Here is a 25167-nt window from a genome sequence, read left to right on the forward strand (position 1 = left end):
CTTCAGGAATACGTAACCATCTGCTAGATCTTTGTACAGGCAATTGTTTGTTAACAATGCAACATCCCAACTAACCTAAGTACAAAATGAAAATATATTTTGTATATAAAACCAACACAGAAAATAAAGGTTCTGTCCTTCCAACACAATCAATAAATCAATGGATGTGTTTAGGTACAGATTTCCTGTTATTCAGAAGCAAAATTTAATTGGCATTTAGGCACTACAAACACCAGCACTTATCTTCACAGCTTATAACCAAGGGGGAATGATGAAATAGATGAGCAAATCTTTTTCATGTTTCACTGAAAACAAGTCTACCACAATAGAACAACTTGGAGGCCCACAAAATGACAGAGAAGTAATCCACAATTTAAAAATATTTTCTTACAGAGAAATCTATTTCAGTTGTGGTCCACTAATATTTTTATGGTTGCCTTCCCTCAAAAGTCTTTCTGTTCTCATGTCTTCTTCTTTAATATTTTTTTTTTTTACTATGCTTCCCTTGTATAAATATTATCCTGGACCTGTGGATCATCTTGGTCAATTTTGGAAACAAAAACACTGAGAGTGTTCATGAACAGCTGGAACATACACCTATGTTTGCTCATGCCATTTAGGAAGTCTCTATCAACATTTTAATCTGTGCTTCTGCATAAAGTAAAATTCAAGAAAATTAAATTCCTTGGTTTGAGCAATACTAGGAATAGCCATGTAGAACAACGTAAAAGTATATGTTAATGTTCTTTAAAGGCGTAGCCCACTTATTTTAAGTATTCACAGTATGTAAGCATATGTTAGCACATGTGTCTCCGTAAGATTTACACACTGTGGAAATAACATGCATCTGTTCAGCAGCAGATAAATATTATTATGGTCCCAAGCTCTTTTGTTTAGGTAAAATACTGAAGTTAATTGGTGTATGGCCATTTGCATTGTGAATTAGTGACTAAGAGTGATTGTGAGACCAGTGGTCAATCTTTTAGACCATGCTAAGGACCATTTCCCCAGCTGCTCAGAAAAAGTAATCATAACTTCATTTGCAAAAAAAAGCTGTCTGCCTTTAGGAGACAATTCTATATAATTATAGAGATTATTCCTATCTTTACAATCTACATTTTAAATCTCTATTACCTGTTTTTATTTCATTATATATTCCACCCTCACTCTGGAATTCTTTTTATTCTTCTTAAGGATACAAGACAAAAATACTTCAAAATTCAGGTGCCAATTCTCTGTCTTATTTTACAGGTGCCCAGAAAAAGAAAAAATAGCATGAAATTATAAATGTCATTATTAAATACTGTGATCAATAATGAAGCATATATTATTAGCAAAGTAAGCATCACAAATGTGCATAATTGCAGTGCTTACCTTTTTCTCAAAATCTTTCAATACAAAATATCTTTAGAAAAAAATCTAAAAATATTAAAAATGACTGAAAATAGACTATCAAGCACTATGGTTCTATATTAATATATATGCTTTTAAATTCTCTTATTTTTGACTGTCCATGTTTAAGATACTTTAGCAAGCATTAAAATATTATCAAAGTATTAAATTAAGAAAAGCTGGAAATCTGATCCTTTTCTATGAACTTACAGCACTGACAAATAGTTGCACAGCTTAAAGAAAAACAAAACATTACAAAGAAATGTGCATCAGCATTGGACTATCACACTGCACTTAAAAAACAATATCACATGTAACAAAATGGGGTTAGTCCCTGAAAGAGCTGCACAGTAAAATTTTCAAAGGCAGAAAACAAACAACCCCCATGGAAGTTATCACCCCTTTCCTACAAAGAGTGAAGAAATAAAGAAACTTACCACTTTCAGCAGTGAAAGAATACAGAGGATTCAGTGGAGTACTCAGACTACCTGGTAGTCTTAGCTTGGAGTGTGGTGACAGAGATGATGGTGCAGGAAGCAAGAGATTTGAGTTTGCCTGTAACAGGAAGACAAATCAGAAAGTGAAGTGTAATTTCCTGGGTGTCTTACTGATGCAATAGCTAGAAGAGAAATATTTGCTTACTGTAAATAACTATTAAATCCCAGGAAAAAAATTAAAACTCGAGTAGATGATGACTAACAACTTCAATATTTACTCTTTCTTAGTATTTGGAAATACAGACTTGGAAAAATTAGTGGCACAGCTATAAACTGAATTGTATGCTTATATATGGACACTAACTCTCAAGCAGTGCAAACAATGAAACAGAATTGTTTGAACCAGCATTTTGTTGCATCTTTGTATATGAAAATAAGAACACATGTACATTGTTCATAAATGCATAAATGTAAAATAATTTCTCATTTTTGAATACTCAAACTACTCTACATCCATGAAGAGATACCACTACAGGAAAAAAAAAAAAAAATCTTAAACCAATCCTAGCACAGAACTGATTTCTAGACATTTCCTACATGTAAATTACACATAATACAATTCCAGTCCTAATTTTCATAGCAACGAAGATAATGTAGTTAAAATCTGTTTTCCTATGGATTTCTTGAAATACATACAACGGTTACAAAGCAAAAGCCCTTCCCAAATTTCACTTCTCATATTATCTAATAGAGTCTATGAAAAAAAAACATTAATGATCTTAAGTTTTTGACTGATCCAATTGAGAATTTTACTGTTTGGCAAATCTATTTTCACTGCCTTAATACACCACAGCGAAAGCAGAAGAAAAATAGGCCTTAAATAAAATATTTGTAACTTTCTTCAAGCAAGATATTCATATGCTAAAATTCTTGAGAGTTATTTACATCAGACAACATAATTCTTGACCCTTTCAAAAGTCAAGCCTATTTCATCATATTGAATAAAAACATATGGTCACTAAATACAACTAAAAGCTTCCAATCAGTGGAGCACTACCTTTGGCTTCAGTAAACTCTAGATCAGAACCTTAAATTTCAATTATGGGCCAGTGATATTTTGCAAATTTTCGAACTACTGGCTTGCAAATTCTGTTTAAAGAAAGGAGGCAATCACCAATTCACTTTGTTTAACTATCTTAAAAATTCTATATTTTATATAATTATTATTTCTGTATTTCAATAAATATTATTCAATTCAATAATGCATGATCTTTGGGTATTGGCAGGTGTACCAGAAAGCAGGTAATATAGCAGTAAAAATGCATGTTGAATTACTTGACTGGGCCAGAGGGTATCTGCCACCATCTGCTCTGCACCACTACACCTGACCTTCATCTTAATGTGTCTGGTTTTTGTGCAGGAATATGTATTTAATTCTAATGAGGAAAGTTTACAGTAAAAACTATCTTTGACTAACAAGGAATCTTGCAGCAAATGTGCACAATTGCAATGACTATACTCTAAAGCTGACAGAAAGAAAAGCAAGACAGAAAATCAGATTAATCATTGAACATGATTTTTAAAAAGCATTAAACCTGTTAGACTTTACTACAGCGTAAAAATTTAAATGAATGCTAATAAACAGTAGCTGGAAAATGTTATCAGAATAGAGGCCTGTTTTTCTGAACAACTGGAACAACAAAATCAATCTGCTTTTCTTACATTTACAGATGCAAATAAGTAAGCTTCATTAATATAAAAGTTTTCTCTGATACAAAAACAATGGTGGAAAGCCATTAGCTTACATATTTACTCAAGCACAGAAAAAATAATCTGTTCTGCAAAGGTTTTGAGCTCAGTTTCCTAGAGTTCCATCTTCTTTAATCCACTGTAAACTCTAGGGAGAGCCTTTTCCCCTAGATAATTGAGAAGATCTCCCCTTTGCATGAATTTCTTGCTAAGTGCACACTATACCATAAGACAAATAGAGGCTTTCCAGTCAAACACTTTAATGGAAGTCTCTTTCAAATTTGCTATCAAAAATTAGGTTTCAGATAATACCAGGAAATGAAGACAGGTTGAATATACTGGCCTTTGAAAATCAAACTAAAAAGGACAGAGCAAACTATTGAAAACTAAGACTTAATAGATGCCTCCCCAGTTCATCCTGAAAGGAAGAATTATGAAGCTAAGCTTGTCTTGATTCTGGACCTTGAACAAATTATATAAGAGATACGGAACTCTATGTAAATTATTCCTGTACAACACTTAATTCACTTCTCTTTATCTTTCTACTGTACTATGCAAACACTCTCACTATACATGAGGGTACAGCACACTTTGAAATCAAATGCAACAAGACATACACAAGAGAAGACTGAATGTGCAGTCCTAAGGATTTAAGAATATCACTCATTCTAAAATGCAGCCTAAGTTCTCTTAGAATACTTCCTTCCTGTTCAAGGCCTTAAAAACAAGATAAAAACCTTTTTAATAAGAGATATTAAAACTGAAGTCTTAAGTCTAAGTCTTAGAGGAAGTTTCATTCCTCCCCTTGATGGCAGTGAAGCTGAATTCAGATGAGCTACAAAAAATTTGCCCATCCAAAGTAGAGACAAAACCAGAGTTTTAATGACCTTTCTGCCACTAGCTCTTAAGCATTATTTAAATCTCTAAGAGGCCCAAGGAGGAATAAAAGGTACAACATTGTAAGAGAAATGGGAAGCACTCAGCTAATAAGTGAGGAATAGTGATTCAAGCAGAACTGTTTCCAGGTGAAGTACACTATTCAATGAAAAATAATTCTCCTACAACAGGCAGACATAAGACTACCAACAGAACAAAATGAAGCAATCTTTTTTTTTTTAAATGCACGCTGTGGGAAATCATTGCTAAATACCTTTACAACAATGAGCAAAGTTGGCTAAGATAACCAACCATGAATTTACTTATTTTTCACAACAGGATCTGCTTTCTTCATGCATAAACCACAGCTTTGTCAAAGACACAGTTTACTATTATTGTGAATTGAGTAAAACCAAGAGTTAAAACATTCTTATTGTTTCCATCACAATAAAGATACCTACATATTTTTTGCCAGGCTTAAACAAAGATGATTTGCATTTTTTTTTTGTGTTAGGGCAGCTCTATGCAAATTATGCAAATACAGATTTTCAGTGAAACTAGTTTTCACATTGAAAACAAATTGCATGAGACAAAAAACAGAATGCTCTAAGACTTGACAAGGTGGCAAAAGCAATCTCTCTTTTTCCTAAGAATGCAATTTTATGACCTTTGCAATCAATACAATAAACATTTCTACATATACTTGCAAGCCAAATCATGTTGGTCAGCTCTATATTACTTCTGAATCTCTTAGTTTCAGGTTTCTCCTGTGAAAGCTTATGTCTCTAGGACACTGCTTTAAAGACAGTTTAAAAGCATTATTAACTCATTATTCTTCAGAATTTAAAAGCTGAATCTAAAATAAAAACACAACACAATCTGACATTTTTCTCAAAGGAAGAAGAAAATACATAGGCAATAATGCTTAAAGTAGGAATATAGCACTACAGCTTTTAAAATTGCAATCTAAGTTTGAAACATGTTTACATCTATGTAAAAGTACTATCATTTCTTTGAGAGTAGCACTAGAAACACTCAAACGAAAGCTGGGATTCTACTGTGGTAGGGCCCTGCAATCATTTAGAGATAATCTATTCTGTTCTATACAGCTCTACACTAAGTAGAAAAGCCAAACACAGCTAAAATGAGATATTATCCACACACACAGGCAAAACTGAAAGAGATTTGTCTCAAGCAAGTATGTTCCCCTGATGCTTCCTACAGTTCTCTTACTTGTCTACATGGCAATATGTAACTTGAGTGCTTAGCTGTTTTTCCCTGTAGAAGCCCAGAAGTGACCAGGACATACAAAGGAAAACTGACACTAACAGAGGCTTGATCCTACAGTTCAGTCACTCTCTATAGATGCTAAGTCTAATTACAAAATAATTATGCTTATTCAGCTCTTTAGGTCTGCCAGAGTCCTGGCATTTCAATTATGCATTACTTCAAATGCTTTCTTCCTTTTTTTTTCTGTCTTTAAAAAAAATGTTAAGGAGAAATTAAGATTGCTCTGAACACTTTGAATACTATGCTACTTTCATTTAGCTACAAGGAACACTAAATTTTTTGCACAAGACACAAAAGAGTTAAAGTCTCGGTTATACCCAGGACTTAGCCATTACACACAAAGAGAACTACCTTTCCTGGATTGGATAAAACTGGCATTTCAGTTGAAGAACATGCCTAGATAAACACATCCTAGCAGAAACGGGCAATGTCACCACCAATAACAGTAAGAAGTAGATCTGTCTTATTTAGTAAGAGCCAAGTAGATCACTATATAAACTGTGACCTCATGTTATATTAGTGCTACCAAAAAACATATGACTAGAGGACAAAAATCCATTACTTCAGTAATTAATTTTAAAATGACTTTTTTTTGTGTAAATGAAACACGGATGTAACCTGTCCCCCATAAACAATACACTCAAAGATAGTTTTCCTTTTATTTTTCTATTATGAAAAACAGGACGCCAGAAAATCTTCTAACTCACATTTTGTCAAATACATATACAAACCTATTCCTTTATATCTGCTGGTAAAGGACATAAGGGCATTATGACTCTAAAAAGAGTAAAGGGCTTCAAGTAATCATGTTAAACACTCAGAGGTGTTTAACCCCACCCCACCTACCACATGCACCACACACTGTTCCCAGTCCCCCCCGTATTTGGTTATACTCTAGGCTTAATCCTGTATATAATTTTTTAACTCTCAGCTATAGTCTCTTGGTATTTGAGCCATGATCCATTTCCTTTCTGCACCCAACACAGAATCATTGAGTTGGCAAAGACCTCCAAGATCGAGTCCAGCCTTTAAACAAACACCACCTTGTCAGCTAAACCACAGCACTAAGTGCCAAATACAGTTATTTCCTGAACATTTCAAGGAATTGTGACTCCACCGGCTCTCTGGACAGACAGTTCTGATGCTTAACCACCCATCCAGTGAAGAAATTCTTTTTGATTTCCAACCTGAACCTCCTCTGATGCATCTCGTGGCCATTTCCTCTTGTCCTGTCAACTTGGTTGCCAGGGAGAAGAGGCCAATTCCCACCTTGCCACAACCTCCTTTCACTCAGGAAGAATGTTATTCATGTTGCAAGAACCTCTATCACAACCCCATTAACAGTTACCAAAGTTGTCAACAATGTTATTAATTGACTCACCGACCATTTATGGTATTCTCTCTTATTAAAAGTTTCTAATAAAAGCTGCTTTCTTAACATCTTGGTTGTTGAGAAGCAAGCCAGCTGGCAGAAGGAGAAGTAATTTGCTGGGTTTTAACATGAATGAATCCAGCTTTCTCTGCTTTAAAATACTATTTGAATAAACACAGCAGTACTCAGATAGCCCTGTTTAACTTTGTTCAGTAGGGACAAAACACTGAGTTATTAAACTTTCTAACTTTACCAACATTTATGACAAGAAAGGTAATACTGTAAGACTGGAAACAAAATTAAAGAACCAATCAGTAAAACCCATACACAGTAAAAATGCTTAATCAGTAACTCTTCCTTAACTGTACAAATTTTCATGGCAAGAAAGCTAATATGGTAAAACCGAAAACAAAATTAAAGAACCAACCAGTAAAATCCTCACACAGTAAAAATTCTTAACACTATCTTATTTTGTCCTCTGATAAAATTATCATAAAGGTATATTTTTGTGCTTAAAATGAATGCAATTCATTTTCTGGTTGGCACACCATTTATATAAAACATAAGCCACTGAGAGTCATACAGTGCTGAAAGTGGTCATGGTTTGACTCTAAGCCAGGCAAAACCAGCACATATATCTATTTTAACTGTGTTGTGTTAAAATTCACTAGGTGGTTGCTAAAAATGAGGATTGTATTAAAAAAAATCTTATTAGACAAAAAATCTACTAACACAGAAAAATATAACAGAATGTAAGAACCTGGCCTGCTTTGTAAGATTTTCAGAGGGCAGGGGAGAGGAAATCAAGCAAAAAAAAAACAAAACAAAAAACCCAAACAAACAAACAAAAAAAAACAACATAAAAAAGAAACACAGAAAAAAATCAGATATTTGTTCAACTTTTTCTAACATGGGTAACTTTATTAAACTTAGAAAATTTAATTAATCGACAAGTAAAATTCATCACAATTTCTAAAACCTTACTTTATAATGAAATAATTATTGAACACATTGAAAGTAAAATTCTGGCAAAACTTTCATAGGTTAAGTATTTTACCTGTATAAAGCTTCTAGTAATAATTCAGCCATTTCAAATCAACAGTTTATGAAATCACAATGATTCAACAGTATCTGCTTGGCAAATAGAAAAGAGCTTTATAAAAACTATCTTTATATAGTGAATGAAATGCACAGCTTTACAGGGTATCAAATACATCATGGCTTATAAAATACATCCTTAGAACCTGCAGCTGGGAGTAGCTTTTTGTAAACTAATAATTGCAATAAAACTTCTTAGAGTAAGAGCATTTCCTAGCACTCTAAAGAGATATACAGGAATAGGAACAAGCCTACATGACTATTAAAAAACCCACCTATTTAATCTAAAAGTTCTCATCCAGTGAGATGCATTGCGCAGGTCATACGGAAAATGACTGCCTGCGTTATAGGATCATGTTCTCTACTAATATGATAAAAAAACTAAAAAATAGGTTCTAAAAATACTTCACATTTCTTATACGTATGATAAGATAGAATACCAGTGCCCTCCCTGGTAGTTTGTAGATAAAAATTTTGTATTGCATGCATGATCAAGTGAAACAATTATTTCAGCCTGCAGAGGCACTGCAGCATTATCTTGTACTAAGCCAAAAACATTCACAGAATAGACAATGTTTTAAAAAGATTCCTCTGTACTTCATGTATTATGAATTCTGGTTTTCCATCTCTAGGCAGAAGTTGTAGTAAGTTACTTCAGAACTCTCATCTTCCAGATTTGCATTAAACCCCAGAATTAAAGCATGGTATTCCAGAATTTACCAAAACTAAGGTGAACCAGAGGACAGATTCTTACAAGACTGAAAATGGTAGCATAAAAAAATAAAAACCACTTGGGCATTCAGCACTTCCTCTAGGTCCTTGCTGCAGACAAAAGCACAAGTTTCTGTCTTCTTCCTCTTGATGGCTCAGTATCATGTTTATGTGCTCCCCAAAAAGGTTGTACATTTTTTTCTTAGAAGCCATGACTTTAAATTCTGTTCTATTTTAACACAAAATGATGTATTTTGCATGTCCACTAAATTCTAAAATGATACCATCTGAAAGGACTAAAAAGTAAAGTATTTGATGTATATTACACCAAAGCATCATTTATGAATATATTTTATAGACATACAGCTCAATGATGGAAGTCCAGTACATTTCATGCAATCCGAGATACAGGCTTCTGGATTCTCTCACAGTACCTACTTCTTTATTAATTCTGCCGTAGTCATAAATACACTCAAAGGACAAAAACGAAAAACCAAATAGTTGTAACTGTTTCTGTACATAGGGAAGAGCATTTTGAATTCTACTTGTCTAACATCACATTTAATACACGGAATATCAGAATTTTGGTAACCACTTTGATAACCTTGTATTTCTGAAAAGTGTTACTAAATCATGAAGTAAGGACTGGAAAAGCTAATCATACTTTAACTTAGAAGCATTCATATATTGAGAGATAAAGCAGCCAACATGTAATTGATTCCAAGACTAGTAATACAGAGTATATACAGACGCCATTCAAAAGTGCTACAGAGGGGTCAAACATAAAAAAGCCCAATTTCAGAGCTAGAATACTACATCTTCAAAGAAAACCCTTCTCTCCATACCTACACAACACACATCATCCCCTTGTTATGGATTAAAAAATGGGTTTTTTTCCACTGCTAAATGGAAGTGAAATTTACAAAACATAAATAGTAACATTGAATGAAAAACACTTATGAGCACTTCCAATACCCAGAGATGAGTTAAATATTTTCCTATCAAAAACTTCCATGAATAGAATCATACATTAGCATTAGTTCCTTGAGGTAGAGATAAATAATAACTGCTGCCAAGATTCACTACTCTGTAATTTTTCTATGTGGTACAGAAGCTAATTCAGCATTCTCCTTTCATATAGAAATTAATTTTTACCTTTTGTATCAAAAGTTCTTAGCTTCTGTGAATTGCTGAAGATTTAGCACAATAGTCAACTCCTGGTTCTAATTTCTCAGTTAATTAGAATGGCAATACAGCAGAAGAGAAGAAAAGAAATTTTATCTATCTATCATTCATTAAGGTCCAAAGAAAAACAGAAAAATAAAAAACCTGTTGTTTCTAACAGGACCTGGAAAGGGGGCACAGGTCATAAGACAAAGAACCCAAGGCAATACAGGATCAGAGTATTCTCTCTATCTAACTTAACCCAAACTTCAATGTAGACGTCACATTTTCCAGTCCTGTATCTAAGTCACAGAACACCAAACTCTATACTTTAAAGTTAGTTTTAAATCCAGCAGCTATGCTATTAAGTGGACACATGTTAAAACCAGAGACACCACATTGGTAGATTTGCTGTTTGTGTGTTCCAGCACCTTTGTCTCATAAAACACGACTCCAGGCGTGACCTTAGGCCAGGTCTACAAGTTATACTGCCACCATACTTGTCCCAGCATGGTATTTCCCACATGTCTGTGACAAGGGCATGCAAACATGACCCAAAGACCAGGACTACTCTGCACTGGGGCAGCCTCACCTCAAATGCAGTGTGAAGTTTTGGGGGCCACAACATAACAAAGACATTAAACTACTAGAGAGTGTCCAAAGGACAGAAACAATGATGGCGAAGGGCCTGGAGGGGAAGCTGTACGAGGAGCAGCTGAAGTCACTTGGTCTGTTCAGCCTGGAGGAGACAGAAGGGAGATCTCATAGCAGTTACAACTTCCTCATGAGGGCAAGAGAAAGGGCAGACGCGGATCTCTTCTCCATTGTGACCAGTGACAGAACCTGAAGGAATGGCCTGAAGTTGTGTCAAGAGAAGTTTAGGTTGAGTATCAGGAAAAGGTTTTTCACCCAGAGAGGGTGATTGGGCACTGGAACAGACTCCCCAGGGAAGTGGTTGCAGCACAAGCCTGACAGAGATCAAGTGTTTGTACAATGCTCTCAGGCACATAGTGTGACTCGGGGTTGGTGCTATGCAGCTCTAGGACTCAGACTAGATCTCTTGGGGGCTTCTTCCAATTCAATATATTCTATGATTCTGTGAAATACATATAAGGTAACACCTGTGTTCTCATCTAGATTTTTAATGTTCCAACTCAACCACGGGGCAACAAGCCACACTTTGTGTGGTTTCCTAAAGTCATCTTTCTCCATTTTCACTTGTCTGTTCCCAGAAATATTAGCACATTCTCACACATGTGGCTGAGTGGCAATTTTTAGGAGTTCTACTTTGACAAACACTTTAGCAAACCATTCATGTGAGTGTGCATTCTAATAAACCTTCCACCAAAGCCTGCACTTACAAATATGCATCATTTTTCATATGAGGGAGGAAATGACACACACATTAAAAACTAATTTCTAATTCCAAAGTAGTAGTAATTTTAAATTTTAATGTTTTATATTTTGCTCTGGGGTTGTCCAAAATGTGGTATATTAGGCAGGCATTACTGCAGCCACACACAAAAATGATCCTATCCCTGCTTGAAAAGTATCTACCACTGTCCCCTGAGTCTCATGTTGGATCAATGAAAAGATTAGCATCAAGACTCCTTTCAAAATCTCCTCTCCAATATCTGGGTTCGTAAAGCCCTGCAAGGATGCACTCTCAGTGTTTACAATCACTACTGCTATGTTACAGATATCAAACTGGATATGGTTTCTTTCAACCACCATCCTGTACAGTTTGGAAACTCACACGGTGAGAAGACTCAGATGAAATTTTCGACATCTCCCACATGGGCAGAGGGCTTGGAGGATGCTATCAAAAACACAGGTCATTACTCTGCTCACAGTGGACTTACTCATCCCAAACTAGTCAGTGAAAATCTAGGGTTACAAAACTTCAGTGGCTGAAAGTTGTTCTCTCAAACACAGTTGTAGATTTATCTATTTCATCCAGTCACATGGTAACATGGAACGTCTACAGGCTTCTGTTAAACCAGATTTATTTTCTGCAGTCCAGAACCACTGGTTAATCTGGGAGTAAACAGCTGCAGAGATAAAGACTCTCATGAATTCCCTAACTCCATCTCTTTCTTCATATGACCAGACATCCAGAACCAAAAAAAAAAAAAAATTGATCCTGGAATAAAAACTGATCCTGGCGTATCTTCCTGGAGTACTTATCCCAGACAAGGGTACATGCTCCATTTTCTCCATGTTGTGCCTTTCCCTGATAAACAACACCAAGTGAAGCACCAGCGCTCACTTCATACCTGAGCAGGAACAGAATAAGCATTAAGTAGAAACAAAGTTTTTTTCCTTGTGTCAGGCCATGTGTAATTGAAAGGTAGAAGCAGCACGCTACTGTTTTCCATGAGAGCTACCATGTGGTGTTTCATGAAGGGGTTCACTGGAAGTTTACAGTTCAGAAACCTGTGGTCTGTGTGAAGGTCTGTGGGATAGCTTTCTCCCAGACAGTTTCAAAGTTCAGGCCTAACGGGGATGCCAAAGCCAAGGGAGCCAGACTAAATCTAATCCAAAGTAAAACCCCTAAAGCATGATGACAATAGTTACAGCAACCTCAGCAACAACCGCTTTCATCTACTCATCTGCTTCTTTTGTGATTCACTACTTATTAATGCAGACAAAACCTAAAACTACATTAAAAAAAATCTACATGTACTCAAAAGTACTTAAAAATGGAAAACAGTAAATGCAAACTCAAATGTGGTTCATGTTATTGTGAAAATTAATTATAACTTTACAGTGCTATTCAGGAACATTCTGTATCCTTGTTGCATGCAAAATTGTCTCGGGTTGGGGAATTTAACTAAATTAAATTTATTGCCAATTACAAAAGCTTTAATTAATGATTTGGGTATTGAGAAACAAGACAAATAGTAAAACACCCAACCAAAGAAAACACTTTTCATCCCTCTTTGTCTCCACTTCAGGCACCTCTTTTTTCTCCTTTCTAATCCTCAGTCTCCTTGCTTTTGACAGCACATTACACGCAGCCCCTTTGGAAAGGCAATGGAAAGGTGAAGCAGTAGAGTGAGGTTAGTGCATAGTGACTTGCTCTTTTTGACTCTTCTTTTTCTTTCTCTTTGCAATTGCTTTAGTATGGATCCTCCACCAGACAACATTCTCCTTGGGGATTGTACCTGTCCAGTGTGGATTCTTCCATGGTTTGCAACCCCTTTGAAGGCAAACCATCATCTATGTTTTCTTTTGCATGTCCTCGTGTATCTGTTGTCTTTACCTTCAAGCCTGCTCTGTTATTTCCCCTGTATTTCCATTTCTGCATTGTTTTGTGTCTCTTGCATCACCTTTGTGCCTCCGTGTCTTCTTTCACATCTCTTCATTTCACATGACTCCTCTCATCCCTCCGCCTGTAGCTTCACTTGTGCTCTCTGACACATTTTCCTTTGCATTTCTCCTCTGCTGTGGTGTTTCCTGTCTCTAGGAGGTTCTGACCTTTCTTAAGTCTGTTTTCTCAGAGGTGTCATATTCTGTTTGGTTCCAGTTTTAATTGTGCAGTTGGTCCATAATGTCCTTCACTGAGCTGGCTTGAAACAGCTGTGCCCAGCACAGGGCATGCCCTCCTCCCAACCCTGCAGTTCCCTAAAACCCTTACCATTTATGCCACAATTACAATTTTTAAGATGGGTAGGAATCTTGGCCATAATGATCCCTGATTTCACATAAATGGACAAACAGCAATGGGCACTAGCACAAAAAAATCCCTTGTCAGAAGTACTTGAAAAACAAAATTAAGGGTTTTTTTTATGATTGTTCTTTTCTTAAGAGCTACTTACACATACATTAGCATAAGTAAGAGACGTATTCATTTCTAAAGACCAGATGCCATGACAACACATATGTGTTTTCTTTACGTATACCAGTTCCAGAATATGGGAAGACTATAGACTTCTGAAATTAATTAAATTTGACTTACCATAACAGAATCAAGTTTTTGTTTCACCTTCTGCATTCTCATTGATGCTCTTGCATTAGTGACAAATTGATCTGCTGGAGACATCACTGAGTTTTTTTGTACAGGAATTTCAGAAAAACTGCTAAAGAAGTGTGGCCCTCTTGGTGCAGCTGTGGTAAGTGATGAACTGAGATCTCTTACAAGTTCAGCTTCCTGTTGTGCAACTGTAGAAATAACCAATATTCAGGTCTCAGGTGAAACATTGCCATGGGAAAAAAAATTGAAGGATCACAGTCATTTTGCCAGCCCTATCTTCAGTCAAACACCATCAGAAACTTTACCAATAGTGCTACAGGGAAAACCTGAAAGTGACATGAAATTTCCCCCTTACTACCCCATTTTCTCCCTAACTCTTCAGCACAATATCTCACTTCAGTTGCATTCAGTAATCTCTCATACAGAACAGGTATTTTTGTATTGCTTGTAAAAAATAGTATTCCTCATGCAGAAATATTGGCATTGGGTGGGGGAAAAGATTGGGAAGAGAAAGGAATTTTTCAAAGGCAATAAAGTTATAAAGCCTGCACTGAGTTCAAGCTGGTGATACTTCACATTTTTTCCAGCCTAATTCAAGTGATTTTATGGTGCCTAAACAATATTTCATAAATTGACAGACATATTATACAGGCACAGGACACACTGACTCACAAGTTGACTTTTGCAATTTTTTGTATTATGATCTCAAGCCAACAAAGGTTAAATGAATTCTTCATGGAAGCTCTGCTCAGGATATTAATAAAACTTGGTGTACCTAAAACACATGAAGTTGGAGTCTTAAAAATTGCGTCAGTGACTAAAATTAGTAGTATTACATGTTGAACTCTTTCAATGCTATGGCACTATGACTATTTTCTGAAAGCAAAGAGGGTGCTTTTAACCAAAAAAGAAACAAAAAAGAGAGTAACTACCGACACAAAAGAAGACCACAACTTATGCAAAATCTTACTATCAGCAGTATAAGAAGTCAGAAAATATTAATAACTACCACTGTGCTGTGTGATCTCTAAATGCGTATGCACACATATATACATCTCTAACTTCTATGTTAAGTTTTTTAAGCCTGTCTGCTCAAAAACCAAAAAAATCTGAAGAAACCCTTCACCCCCAAAAAATTTCATTGTTTTTTAAAATAATGATATCCTACTTAATTGATTGCAAAGTCATTCCACTTCACGTTCCTGTAAAAGTCAACCAATTAAACAAATAACCTACACTGAGATTTTATATGAATAATCCTATTACTACATGTTACTTAAAAAGCCAGTGTACAAAGACAGGATTAGCTTTATAGATCTATGTCCCCTGCAAATGTAAATCAAACAAAAAATTACTGCATAATTCATATTATCACATTAACTCTCTAGATGCAAATGTCCTTAACAGAACACAAGTATCAAAGAAGTCTGCAAAGGACAATCTTTTTTTGTATTTTGCATTCAAAAATTCAAAAATATGTATAAATACCAACACTCAAAGTTAGCATTTATTACTCTATTCTCTTCAATATAGCATGGGGAATAAATATACCTCTGACATAATGACCTCACAGCTGTAAAAGCTATTTATTAGAAGTCTATACACTCTCATTTATTTCTATACAGCTCCTCAACATTATTTTGTAACATAGATGGCACAAACTACTCAGATTCTGATTCAGCTACCAATTAGTTTTCCAAAAAATTGCATTTTCTGGCTCCACAGTCCACCTTGATATTGCAAAAAGGGCTTTTGTATGATGCTGCTTATATATGATGAAGTGCTGCAAAAATCACACAATATGAAATATAAAAAACTTGAGGGACCTCTGGTGATTTTGGCTAGGCTAAAACCCTTGCTTAAAGCAGTGTTACATAGAACATCACATAGAACAGGTTGTGTACGATCATGTTCAATACACTTTTGGTATCTCCCAGAAAAAAAGATATGCATTATCATCAAATGACTGTTGTCTTTTTCTCTCAAAAGAATAACAAATACTAACAAATCACTTCCAAAAATAAAATACTTACAGGTGAGTATCAAGAAAATTTGTACTGTACCTTTATAATCATAAATGTATACAAGAATTGGATGGTTTTGACCAAAGGCACAAAAAGACACCATGTGTTCGTGTGGATGAAAGGCAACATCACGAAGGGGAGATGTGAAGGAGAGTTCAGTATATATGGCCACCTGATCTCCTGCAGAAGTGAAGTAAGTTTATTAATGGTAATGCAATGGAAAAATATTTGAAACATTCGATACAGCAATAACAGTTGGTTAAATATTGTATCATTGCAGTATTTGCCACTGCTAATAAAGGTTCTTCAGTCAATTTCCTGATTGAAAAGTAGTATTTTGGCATAAGACAAAGGAAATGTTGCATGCTTTCAAGTTACTCAGTAAGTCAGAAAAGTTAGTGCTGTTGCAATAGCTGCAGGAAATGCCAGAGAAGGATGCACCAGGTTAGATGAGTTCTCTTGTTCTGATAAGCACGTTCTGGAAAGGTGGCGTTCCACAGTATTTGTTTGTGCTTGCATTGTACAAAGATAGGCATCTTACTGGTGGATTTCAGCTATATAATACTGATAACAGGAGTGAAAGTTCAGCAGAGAATTATTAAAAAAATATAAATAAGATTAGCTCTTCGGCTGATGGCACTATAAATGCAAATACAGTGTGTAAACAGAAGTCAAAATCCAATAAAAACATACTAATAACAAAGTCCCTCCTTCCTTTTACTTTTTTTATTTTTTTTAAGTTTTCAGGCAAATTATGTAGCAGCAGAGATGCAAGCTAACATAGCTGAAAACATGGAAAGAAATTCAAAACAGAACTGTTAGTTATCTGCCAGTTTCAAAATATTTACTTTTTTATTTTAAAAAATTATGTAGATTACAATTACAGACAGAATATGACATCATCAAATCCAAAATGGTATTCTGCCACTTTCTGTTCTTACTTTTTGTCTCTTTTACCTCCTGTACAAGAAACTCTACCCTACATCTGTGTCACATTTTTTCAAAAAGATTTTGGTAGCTATTTTGAAACTCCTTGGCTTGGGGACTAATTCACAGAGAAACCTTATATACCACACACTAAAAATATTCAGGCTCTGACTACCCACCACAGGGATGAAGTGGTTCTGAACATGAGCCTGATTCTCAAATCTAAACAACCCAACAGAAAAATTTACCTGACCTAAAACATTTTTTGTGCATGCCATCTTAAGATCCTCACCACATGTAAAGTGTCACAGTGTACAAAAAGCTGAACCTCAGGTGCTCCAGTCATGCTGGATATTACAAATGTTATCTCTATTAATTTCCTCTAGAGAATTAAATCTCAGAGATTACTAACAGCTATTTAAAAGGTGGAGCTAAAGTTTCAGGATTTAAGGACGTCTTGCTGAAGTTTCATTCCACATTAAAAGTGTTTCAATAAACCTTAAAAAATCCTTTCCCCCTCAGCTTTTACAAATTAGCTTAAGCCCATAAAATAATTAGTTACCTGTTTCTGGATTCCAAACATAAGCCTTTCCATCTTCACTTCCTGAAAACAGGAATGTACCACATGGTGTTAAGGTGCTGTGAATCTTTTCTCTGTAATTTGTGGCACCCACATATTTCTTTGTAGCCAAGCTAAAGAAAGTTTGCAAATATAGAAGATACATTTAGCATAGACAATGTAACTTTTTAAGTGTCAGTTCCCCCTCTATTCCTCAGAAAAATCAGTACACCTTGCCTCCCAAACAGATATGCAAGCACACACTTTTTGCAGAGTGCAGTATTTATTTACCCTTTATTTTCCCTCACCTTCACAATGCACCTGACAGTACAGATGAAAATGTACACCCTTGTCTTTCAGCAGAAAAAGGAAATCCCCAGATCTAGAGAACAGATAGGGATGCAGTAATTTGCCCTATCTTGATCCTGGGCTTTGCAAAAAAACCAGGGAAACTGGCACTATTACTCCAAGTTCTGTCAGGAAAGTTTTTATTATGCTTGTTGAGCTTGTATAATTAAACTTATGCAGCAGCTCTCTTCAGCTTTTCAGACTAATGTCTCCTTGGTCAGAAAACCAGCAGTAGAATCAACAAATTTCATATGTAAGCGTTGATTTATTATTAATATGTTTAATATTATTTTGCAACTTAGGTATCCTAATCTTTTCTCAGTGAAACGCTATCGGTCAGCACAGTACTAATGATCTACTGTCAAACAGTCTGTAGGCATCATGTAGGAGAGAATCCACAAAAGGACGGAAAGAAGCATAAATCAGCTTATAAGAGGGAATTTTAAACATGAGGTATACCCTGGAAAAAGATATCAGTGTTCAACATGGAGATTAAGCCAGCAGCAGTACTACAATCCATAATTTGAGGCAAGAAGAACAGTAGTAGGGCATCCTAGCCCTTAAGGACAGAAGACAGCATTATTACACATTTGTTACTGCAAAAACAATGGAGGTATGCTGGGAGAAGCACAGTGCATTTAATGACAGGAAAATTATTTTAAACAATATTTAAAATAAAAATACAGCAGTTGAAATTCTATTTGGCAAGGAAGAGAAAAGGAAGATTAAATGATCCCAGTGCAAGACCATATAAGCCCAAATAAGAGTTTTAGCTCTATGAACAAAAAAGATAGTATCTCTGAGATGTCATTAGAAGAGCCCTGCAAGATGTAAAACTAACCTTCATATGAAACCCTAAGGTGAGTACTGAACCAAAAGCAAATCCCTGATCACATACCTGAGTGACAGGACAGCAGCATTAATCCAAGAAGATCAAAAAAGCAAGTTTTTGAAAGAGGAAAGTTAAGAGCAACCAGCTGTCAATCAAAGTGAATTGTGTTCATCTGTGACCTCCACCCCCTCTTTTCTCATGCAGGGAATGAACAGTTAATGCTGACATGTAAAATTATCACTGCTGGGTATCTGACCCTGTGGTTTATTGATAGATTTAAGTCAATGTAACTGTGGGCTGTGGTCAAAGTAGCATTCTGGTGGTGTCCTCTCCACCCTTATTTTCCCAGGCTCTCCCTCATTTCTTCTCTAGTGTTTGAGCAGCTATCAGATGAGTTTGACCAGAGAGTTGATTAAAATGAAAATTAATCATTTGTATTTGTAGGCTAATTTTTAGCTGGATCAGCTCACTGATCTGACTTACCCCACATCAAAAGATCTCTAGAGATGATAAAAAAGAAATGCTAGGAATACACGGCCGAAGGTGTGGGAGATTGCAGGAGATGGTACGTCCTATTTGCTTAAAATAATTGTGAAATTGCACCCCATATTAAACCCTTTCTTAGAGATAAACATGCATACCCATCTTTCCCTCTCAAACTAAAACCCTCTGCACGTAACAGAAGAACACTGCCTCAAAAAATACAGGTTCCCTCTCTTAATCCAGCAATTTCATGCTTAGACTGAGTGGACAGTTTAGCTTCTAGCATGGTCATTATAATTTATCATTTGCAGTAAAACAGAAAAATTTGCCATAATACAGTGGATACCTCAGCTCGTTCAAACATTCAGTCCAGTACAATAACAAAATTGCTTGGAAAAGACTTTCAAGATCATGAAGTCCAACTGTTAGCATAGCACTGTCCCATCCACTACTAAGCCATGTACCTAAGGGCCACATCTACACATCTTTTAAATACCTCCAGGGATATTCTGTGTGGTGAGGGGCAGAAAGAAACCTATGAAATTAAGTACGAAACATTTTAGTAAAGTTGTTCATATCTTTAATGCGACTTTCCAGAACAGAATGTTCAAGTGCATCTTATCAACATATGTAAGTGATTGGTGAGAGACTCTGCGCACTCCCACACAATGAAAGGAGAAGAGGGAATGGAAATAAATTGAAATACAGCTAATTCTGTTTTAAAAATAAGAAAAAAGTCTTTTACTTTGAGGGTGAATGAACACGTGGCTCACAGAACCTTCCAGATATTAAAAATCCAATTGTATAAAGTTCTGAGTAGCATGCTGTTGTGGTTTGATCATTGGGTTGAGCTGGTCATTCTCTGACATCAAACTCAAGTGAGTCTATAATCTCATAGCTTTTTATTTTTGTTTGTCCTTAAAAGATCATGTTTATATACCAAGTAAGAATGAGAAAATCATCAAAAACTGCAAAACTATCCTACAGCCTGCTCTATAAACCATGACATGTACATCATTGCACTTTTTAGTATCTATAATGACAATCATCTTCCATTTCATCATCAAAATATCCTTTCCAGAGACTTAAAAATGCAAAACTAACACAGAAATGTTACCACTTCCAAGTTCTTTTCATGCCCAGCTTGCACTTTAAAAAGGATTTCAATCTTTAGAAGACTAACATTGTCTTCTTCATGCCACTTCAGGCTCTCAAGTATCTAGCAATTCTTAGATATTCTACTCTAAAATACTTACTCAATACCACGCAAAAGGTCTGTAATACAGCAGTGTTTTGAAATAATTTCTTAACCCTAACATTTCTATCCTTAATTGTTAGGACATCTTTTTTTCTCCCCAGCTACACAACTAATACCTTTATGGTATTTTATTTCCCCATGTAAATTTTAAAGCATAAAGAAAATACACATTTATCACCAAAAATACTAACATTCTGAGATCCATAATTCTCAGGGTACTGTCTTTGGCATGGATTAATAAATGCCTTCCATTCGGATGCACTTCCAAATGATTTATTGGTGTTCCTTTAATATCATTTTCTTTTATTTCCTACAGAAGGATGGAAAATAAAGAGAATTATATAAATTTGTGTTTTAAAACACATGCTTTTACACATTACTGCCAATTTTTCTCTTACATTACTCTTTTTCTGCTCAATTAATTTTATTTGGTTAAGGAAAAACTTTGTTCCTATATTAAGGCATTACATCCTAGACATCAACTTTTTAAAACCATGAGGCAGATTATGAATATTAGGGCTCTAAGGTACAAACAGAAGTGTTTTTTAAAGACTGTGGTCTATTTTATTTTTTGTCTCTAGAGAACAAAGCATTTACCTGTTAAAACAGTGCTACCAAACCTCAAGCATTTTCATGTATTATATAGAAAAAGAAATTACAGAATCCTAGAATTAGTTGCAAGGGCCCCACTATGAACATCGAAGACCAGCTCCTGACCCTACACAGGACAGCACCAAGAATCACAATGTGCCTTGAAAGTCCAAATACTTCTTGAATTTTCTCAGGCTTGGTGGTGTGATCACTTCCCTTAGGAGCTTGTTCCAGCCCAACCCAATTAAGTTGCAAAACATTTTAAAAAATATTAAGTCAGTGAATCACTGCATGTTGTATAAGTTCTTCTACACCAATTTTTAAAGAAAACACACCCCTGCAGATAAATAAAAGGAAATGTATTTAAAAAATTTAATTCTAATCAGATTACTAGATTTAGAACAGTTCACATAAAAATTACAACGCTAGTTTAAGAAACCAGTTTACCTTATTGATCTTCCAGTGTTGAAAAAGGTGTGGAGAACTTCCTTTGACAGGTGTATCCCAAACTATTATCAGTCCTGAACTATCTCCTGAGAACATGTGGTGTCCTGAGAAACAATGTTTCATAAATAAAATACTACCCACAAAACAATAACACAGAAAACAAGAAAACAACCTTTAGTTCTATCATCTTTCTGAATAGGCAAATACCAATTCTTCCATCTCTTCTGCTATAATATACTCATTGCAAATGCATTTTGCTCCTATTGCATGACATAAGCTGATACCATAAATCTGGATGTAGCATATACATTAAATACTGAGGTGCAGAACGTATTTTCAATTTTTTTTTCATTTTTATTCATATTTTAAAATCAGCAAAAAGTGAGCATTTATAGCTCAATGAGCTTCACATGGTAGCTCAATGCTTACTTATACATTCACTAAGACAACCTTGAACTAGAAAAAATAGTGTTTTCCAACACTTGGTCTTCAAGCACAAGTATTTATTCTTTATAAAAATACAGGTTTCCTCTTTGCAGTACCTACTCAAGAGACTAAAGTGAACTACCTATTAATTATGTAACAAATACTAGACAAAGTCAAACTTTCATTTTCACCCATTTTCAACACCTCCTCCACTAGTTCATACCGGTAAAACATTTACTTTCAGCTGCTAACCTACCAGTTAACATGACACACAATGGCCAAACCTCTGTCCTTTTCCCTCCATGTTTCCTATTCTCTGTCAATACTGAAAAGTTCATCATCTTCCCACATCTTCAATTTAGTGCTAACATTTGCACAATCTAATTACTACTGCCTCATTTTCTTTATTAAAGAGTCATAAATTAATCTGGGTTGAAAGGAACCTTAAAAATCATCTAGTTCTGACATCCCTGAAATGGGGAGGGGCACCTTCCACTAGAACAAAGCCCAGATCAACAGGACCTTGAACACCTTCAGGGATGGGGCAGCCACAATCTCTCTGGGCAACCTGTCCCAGTGTCTCAGCACTCTTCCAGTAAATAGTTTCTTCCTAAGAATAGACTTAGAAGTACAGAAAACTAGTAACCCTCAAGTTGGTCTTCAGTTGGAAAGACAACTATTTGTAAAAGCAGTATTAACTACATACCTTCTGCATCAAAACAAAGTGTGTTGATGAAACTTTTATGGCCATCAAGCTCCTGTAGCAGCTGCCCATGGATTTCTTTCACATTTGCATTCCAGATTCTAATCACTGAGTCGTAACATCCTGTCACAACCAACAAGTCAGCAACTGGGTGGTACTTGGCAGTGTAGACAAATGAAGGATGAGGGAAAACTCTCACTGCAGATGCTGCCTTCAATTCTATTTTCCACATTCTAAAAGGAAACAAAGTTAGACTTTCTACTGTATAAAGCAGTCACACACACAGGTATAACTGATGCCATTTTTTGTGCTACAGGTTCTAGAGGCAAATGCTTGCAAACACTTAACAATACCTGTTTATTCCAGTAATTTGTTCCACCTCTATTTAATACTTTAATATGCTACTTTCTAACAAGAAATATGAAAAATTTACTACTTTACACAGTATTCAGTTTTCAAAACAAATGAATGACTACTTATTCAATGGATATATTTCTCATTTTAGAATAATCAAAGAATTACATGGAATTAATTAGTTTCTTTCTTTCAGGAGTTAAAACCAAATTAAGCTCTTTTGGGGTATCATTCATTTAAAACAATATTAGAACAAGAAAAGTCATAAAGGAACACTTAGGGCTACTAAATATAAACAAAACCTCTGAAAATATTAGAATAGTAATTACCAGCCACATAGTGATCGTGATCTCAAGGATGATTTCATAAATCACATAAATTCCCTTCTTACTATTAATCTATTTCCTATCATTTGCCACCCATAACTGTAAGATCAGATTTTTCTTAGTGTTTTCTATTTGATGGTATGTATTTTATTAGTGAGCATTCCCCAAAGATGAGTCCACAAGGAATAAAACAGCACCTGGATCACTAAATGGTGGACAGCACATTACACACAGTATTCAGCTACAAACGTTATTGAATTGTTTAGTGGAATCCCTCCAGGTGAGGCAACCACTTCTGGTGGCTATTGAAGAATTCTAAGCTTACTCAGAGGTGACTTAACTACAAAATTGCAGCCCTTTAGAATTCACCAATTAATTTGCAATTTGCTGCAGAAAGGTCACAAGGAGTTTACCTACCTTTTAAAATGGTTTCAATCTAACAAAATAAAAATGAATTTACTGCTTATTAATAATGTGGGACTAAACCTTGGGAAGGCTTGAGGATAACATAGAACACTATATAAAAAAGAATACATGTAAGTTCATGTTACCCTAGAAATAAGTATGAGAAATTAATAAACTGATAATGACTTTAAAGCAGTGGGGTTCTGAGATTTTCTAAGGAGGTGAAGGCAACTCACCAGAAATACAGGAACTAATAACAGTGACTGCACATAATACACAGATAATGAGGCAGATCACTGCAGTTTTAACTTGCTGCCACAAATTCAAGAATTTAGGAACCTCCTTATAGACAACATATATGACTGAAATTGATATTTACCTCGATATTAAAAATTCTTTCTTAATCCACTCCCAAATTAAAAAAAACCAAACATGCTGAATTCTCAACATACTCTTTTTATGCCTACATACAAGAAGCAAAAAAACCCTAAAGCAGTTCCACATATACAATACATCATTTAACAATTCTTCTGGCATTTCAATTATGCAACTGCCCGTAGCATTAATGAGCTGCATAACAGAAATAACAGACTGGAATCTGGAGGGCCAAAAAAACCCAAAAAGCTCTATGATAACCAATGAAGTTGCTCACAATAAAATTATACAGTGTCCCAGTGATATTTCCATGTGTATCTACAGCTTTGAAGGTTTTTGTTTTTAAATCTGAACAAATCAATATTTTAACATAAATACTGCAGGGAAGTACACTTTAACTGTAGAGGATTCTATTTAAAAAATAACAGTATTAAAATTAATTTACAGCAATTTAAGCTGAGTTACTTCACTAAGTGTCAAAAAACAAAAGAATACTACCAACATACATATATCCAGTGTGGTAAATTTACACACATAATTTGAATCTTAAATTTTCAATTTCCTGCCTAGTGTTCAAATTTGCAAATTTAATACTGCATTCATAGTATGACAATTTCTCCAGGAACAGAATATTACAACTGTCTCAGCATCTTCTTGAAATAAAAAGTCCTTTAGTTTTTTTTACTGCACTGTAGACACTAGTTTTTTGGAAAAGCTTTGGTTTCAAATAGAATTGAATTATAAATAGCAAATACAGTGTGATTAACCCAATCATAATTTTTATATTATTTTAGTCACACGGTAGCCAAATCTTTAATTAAAATCTTATAGCACAGTTGGTAGTACAACACTGAATCAGATCACTTTCTTTTCAACTTCTGATGCTATCTGCTAGAATATTTCATCATACTGACCTGACAGTGCCATCAGAAGAAGCAGTAAGAAGGTATTGATTGTCTTTTGACCAACAAAGATCATACACTATGTTAAGGTGACCATAAAATTCTCTCAGGAATTGTCCAGAAGGAATTTCATATACTAGGG

At 35.2% G+C, this 25167-nt stretch overlaps 1 protein-coding gene across 1 annotated transcript in view; it reads right to left on the minus strand.

Annotated features, from left to right (window-relative positions):
• Positions 1–25167, minus strand: part of AHI1 (Abelson helper integration site 1) — an 88106-nt gene that overhangs the window by 42916 nt on the left and 20023 nt on the right. The window contains exons 12-19 of the mRNA XM_062488978.1: positions 25038–25161; positions 22667–22896; positions 21535–21638; positions 20688–20806; positions 17579–17709; positions 16129–16269; positions 14051–14253; positions 1830–1947 (exon numbers count right to left, since the gene is read on the minus strand). Coding sequence (XP_062344962.1) covers positions 1830–1947; positions 14051–14253; positions 16129–16269; positions 17579–17709; positions 20688–20806; positions 21535–21638; positions 22667–22896; positions 25038–25161 — 1170 coding nt within the window. The remainder of the gene's footprint in view (positions 1–1829; positions 1948–14050; positions 14254–16128; positions 16270–17578; positions 17710–20687; positions 20807–21534; positions 21639–22666; positions 22897–25037; positions 25162–25167) is intronic.

Source organism: Cinclus cinclus, chromosome 3, assembly GCF_963662255.1.
Source record: "Cinclus cinclus chromosome 3, bCinCin1.1, whole genome shotgun sequence".
Taxonomy (NCBI): Eukaryota; Metazoa; Chordata; class Aves; order Passeriformes; family Cinclidae; genus Cinclus; species Cinclus cinclus.